Below are 4,576 nucleotides of genomic sequence, written 5' to 3' on the forward strand. Positions count from 1 at the left end.
CACCACCCAAGAAAAGTATCTGTGTGTGGTGATCCTGTTTGTCATCTGCACCGGGATTTGGGCCAGCTCCACTGCCCTGCCCGTGGGAACACACTGCTCCCACCAATTTCTTAGGAAAACAGTGGCCTAATTGATATTTGGTCTGTTCCCTCCAAACATTATTTTAATCTTTGGGAGTGCTGGTTGTGGGTTTTAGTTGGATCAGCATTTTGTGCCTCCTGAGCACCTTTAGCTGACAGCAAAGGTGAGTGATGCAACAAAGCCCATTATGACGTAAGTGGCCAGGATGTGATTTCTGCCTTCCCCTGGGATTTCTCTCAGGGGAAGTATGACATTCACCATCCCCATGTGAAACCCTCTTCCCATCTGGGTTCTGGCAATCTAGACCCTCATGTCATTCCACACCCCAAACAATGGCAGTAACACCACACCACTACTCCTTGCCGCTGAGATCAATTGATAAGCGGGGTTAGCCATCTTCAGTGCAGACTCCTGACCCAGTCCAGGCCTCTCCTCTCTGGCTAACTGGGGACCTCAGGGTCTGTCCCCCAATCTCTCGGGACCTCGCACCCCTCCCCACTCAGGTGCCCACCTCTTTTCTTCCCTCCCTCCCTTCCCATCAGAAAATTCACACACACACAAATATCATCTTTTCACCCTTTGATGTTTATTTTAAGTGCAGCCATCAGTTTACTATGTTAGTGTGAGAGTCAGCCTTTTCCTGCTTAACCATTTCTAAGAAAGCAGACCACTGGAGACACAATTCTAAACTGTCTGACCTTTTCTATTCAGTTACTGGCTGCCCAGGTTGTACTTCTCCAGGGTCTCTCATTCTGGGGTGGCTGAGCTTATCTTCTCTTTTGATTCTGCCCCCTTCGTTGACTCTGACTCATATTTTGGTACCTTTTTCGGCTTGGTTCAGTTTCTCACGTGCACAGGAACGGAGAAAACAGTTTGGTTCTCTTGTGTTCTTCACCTTCTTCGACGGAGTGGCGTGCGATCGGATTTTCTTTCTCAAGGTTCCTTTTAGAGGTCTTCTGACCCTCATGGTCATATTTCGTGCCTTGAAAGACAAGAGAAGGGTATGAGTTTTGAGGAAAGAGTATAACAACTGAGTTGGAAAGGAGACTTCATGAAAAGGGAGGTGGCCTGATGAGGACTTTTGCGCCAGGCAAGGGCAGTGTAGAGGTCTTGGGCACCAAAGTCAATGGAGAACCTGGGGAGTGTCGATGGAATCATCTTACCTTCACGCTGCCTCTGTATCTCCGTTGCCAGAGGGTCTTCTTTCTTCCTTTCTTCCTCGAAGCAAACCGCACTGCAAGTCTTCTTGGCTGCCGTGGCTTCCTGGTTCCCTTAGCCATGATGACACCATGAAGTGGCCTAACCCAGAATCTCTGCCTCTGACCTCCCTATATATACCTTCCCAGGACAATGAGGAGCCACACCCTTCACTCTGATTGGTCAGCTAGGCACTCCCCCAGCCAATGGTGGCTTTGGGGGTCTTAGACATCACAATGTACCACAGTGCCCATCAACATGGGTTAGTGGGTGCTGAGGGAGGCCATGATACAACTTTCCCACCCTTGACCCCTCTGTGTGTCTGATTCTGGGGAGTGGTGATGCAGGGGCATGGTGTTTCTTCTCGTGACCCTCAGACTTTCCTTCAGTGCCCTTTATTCTTTGACTTGGATGTCCCCCTTCAACACTCCTGCCCCCTCCATCCCTGTATGAACCTCTGCCAAACACTTTTCATCCCATTTCAGCACTTCAGAGTCCTCTAGTCACTTCATCTTTAGACCACCCTCTTCCTATCGGGGGTTCTTGAGGGGCTTAAGGAACTTAAGAGCGAGCAGGTAATTGAGAACAGGTTGGAAGTTTTGTCTACTCCAGTGAGCTTTAGAGACCCCAAGGCTTGGTGAATCTTCAGTCCGTTGCCCCAAGATCAATACACCGTCTCCATAAGATTACACTTCAGAGCAAAGAAAGTGTTAAATGCCTCCTCCACTAAGATTGCTGGGGACACTTCTACTCTCATATTGAGGAGGGAAACTCACCTTGCCCCATCTACCAGAAAGACATTCCCGATTTACACAAAAATGAAGAAAAGGAAAGGAAGGTGCCCAAAGGCAAGAGTCCGTTTTCCACTGTGCCCCTAACTCTTGAGTGAATCACTTCCCCAGTGGGCCCACATTAACAGTGATCATCAGATAGGGCCCACTGTGGAGCTGACCAATAGCTGAGCAAGAGAAGTACCAGTAGGTACCTCATTGATAGTTGGTTGCTTATGGGCAGGGCCCAATTGCTAGGCAAGACCGGTTGCTTAGTAACAGGATATGGAGTCATCAGGCACAGCAATGGCTACCTGCTAAGGGCTGTGCTCATGCTGCTCTGTTACCGAAGGATACGTTGGGTCCAGTGTGCTTTACTCTGTTTAATGGACTCTGTTCCAAATCAGGATTTGATTTCACAGGCTTCTTTAACTTTTGTACATCATTCTTTTCCTTGTATTCCCAGGCATGCCTGTCAGCAGTGCTCATCTATATGCCCCTCCAACAGCTGCCACATGATCACATGTGCCGCATATAGCATAGCTAATATTTCAAAGCCACCAAAATGTGAAAGCCAGCCCACCTTGAGAACTACTTTGACAAATCTTAACCTCACAGTGATTCTTCTTCTATGCACAGTGTAACAGAGCAGAGTGAGCACAGCCCTATGCAGTTAGCCATTGGTGTGCTTCTTTTCAACGCACCCTGTTCCTAGGCAGCAGGTGTGGCTCAGCCTTGCTTGGGGCCTCAGAGGGCCACATTTACAAGCAGCCAACTGTCAAGGAGTGGCCATTCATTGTCCTGCTCAGCTATTGATCAGCACCACAGTGGGCCCTGCCCACAGTTACTGTCAACGAGGGACCATTCATTGGGGAAGTGATTAAGTAAGGGTGGTGTGGTGGTCATCAGGTGGAAAGTGAGAGAAGAGAGATTCTGGCATTCTTGTGGAGGGCCTGGAGATCACCCAACGTTGCACCTGTGGGTGAGCTGGATGGTCCCAGGGAATAGACTGGGGACTACATCCTTTAGTGATTCAGAGCCCTCACTAAGTCCCCCCACTAGCCTTGGCCCAGGCCGTGAGGAGCGGTGAACCTCTCCCCCATCCCTGTCTCTGCATCTTAATGGCAGGTGGCCATCTTTCTGGGTCTCAGGCTGTGAGAACTGGTCTCCTCAGGTGGACAGCTTGAGGAGACAGGACCTATTGTGTTGGCTACCTGGCTCCATCAAGGATGAGAGCTGGGTCGTTTATGGGAACCTTGCCCTGAAGGAGCTGCCAATGGAAACCTGTTTCTGTTTGACCAGGATGGGACATTTCTTGGTGAAAGGTGTTCCTTGAGACTTTGCCCTCTCTTGTCAGGACAGAAAATCACATTCATCTGATAGAGATATTTAGGAACATCATTACCTGACCATGACCTAACCTTAAGCACAAAGGGTGTGACACCACGACGTCTGAAACCACTTACCACAACTTTCTCTAACCGTTGCTTTTAAACATACTTACTGAAAACGTTCAGTAACTTTGGGTTCTTAGGGCAAGAGCCACCCTCATCCTTGTATGAATCTGTAAGAAACCTTTCCCTGTCCCAAACTCAAACATTTGGTTTTGATGGGCCTCATTCTGCATCAAGCACATGGACTTGCAATTGTGGTAACAACAATACTGTCTAAGGGCTGACTTTGCCTCTCTTAAACAACAGCAGAGTCTGGCCAAGTGCTCACAGTCATCCATAATATACCCACTCATTTGGCTTGGCTAAGCTTTAGCCAACCTTCTCTCCTCTGAACTTCAGCTTTCCCCCAAGCTTGAGCAAGCACTAAGGGTCAGACCTTTCTGGCTCCCTTAACAGCTCATTCTAAGAATCAGCTCACTACAGAAAGAAACACTTCCTGTCACACTGATCCATCATGCTGTCTGTTCATCCATCCCCACCTCTTGCCCCATCTCACACACACACACACACACACACACACACACACACACACACACACATACACACACACAGAGATACACAAACACACACAGAGTTGTTGCTCACCCTGCTTATCCTTTCATGTTAAGGAAATATCTTTTTCTGTTCCATTTTGAGACATGTTAAGAACGTGTGTTCAAAACATTCTCCCTATTGCAATCAGTTCTTTTCAGTCGTTCAGTTGTGTCCGACTCGGCCAGAGTCCAGCTCCAGCAGCCAGGGATTCCATCTGAAGGGAGGGATGGTGTCGGCGAGTAGCGTCGCAGCCTCTCAGTTTTCTTGGACTGCACATTTATTTCACGTTTGAGGTTTTCTTTTATCCTTTTACAAAAGCATTAGGTCAGAAGTTTGACATTTTCAGTTCCCCCTCACCCTGATTTATTATCTCCATAAATCATTGTTGCTCTTCAAACAGAGTTCCTGTTTCAGCGATTCTCTCGGACTCAGCTTTACGATCTATTGTCTAGTTCCTCTTAATGTGTCCTATATTTAACTTGTGATTATATTGTAACTCATGCTGCATTCCTCAGTTTGTTTCTTATCTTTCTAAATCCT

At 47.9% G+C, this 4,576-nt stretch overlaps 1 protein-coding gene across 1 annotated transcript; it reads right to left on the reverse strand.

Annotated features, from left to right (window-relative positions):
* Positions 1–664: 664 nt before the first annotated feature.
* Positions 665–1,387, reverse strand: LOC121818459 (spermatid nuclear transition protein 3-like). The gene is made up of 2 exons (XM_042242596.2): positions 1,245–1,387; positions 665–1,063 (listed from the first exon to the last, which is right to left on the reverse strand). Exons 1-2 carry the CDS (start codon positions 1,359–1,361, stop codon positions 890–892), a joined length of 291 nt encoding a protein of 96 aa, XP_042098530.1. The 5' UTR covers positions 1,362–1,387; the 3' UTR covers positions 665–889.
* Positions 1,388–4,576: the final 3,189 nt, after the last annotated feature.

This window comes from Ovis aries, unplaced genomic scaffold (genome assembly GCF_016772045.2).
Source record: "Ovis aries strain OAR_USU_Benz2616 breed Rambouillet unplaced genomic scaffold, ARS-UI_Ramb_v3.0 scaffold_110, whole genome shotgun sequence".
Classification (NCBI taxonomy): domain Eukaryota; kingdom Metazoa; phylum Chordata; class Mammalia; order Artiodactyla; family Bovidae; genus Ovis; species Ovis aries.

What these genes read in the sequence shown, in the direction of transcription:
- LOC121818459 (XM_042242596.2), bottom strand. Translation starts at nt 1,361, where the DNA reads ATGGCTAAGGGAACCAGGAAGCCACGGCAGCCAAGAAGACTTGCAGTG. An exon ending in GATACAGAGGCAGCGTGAAG is followed by an intron (nt 1,064 to 1,244) that starts GTAAGATGATTC and finishes TTGTCTTTCAAG; the next exon opens with GCACGAAATATGACCATGAG.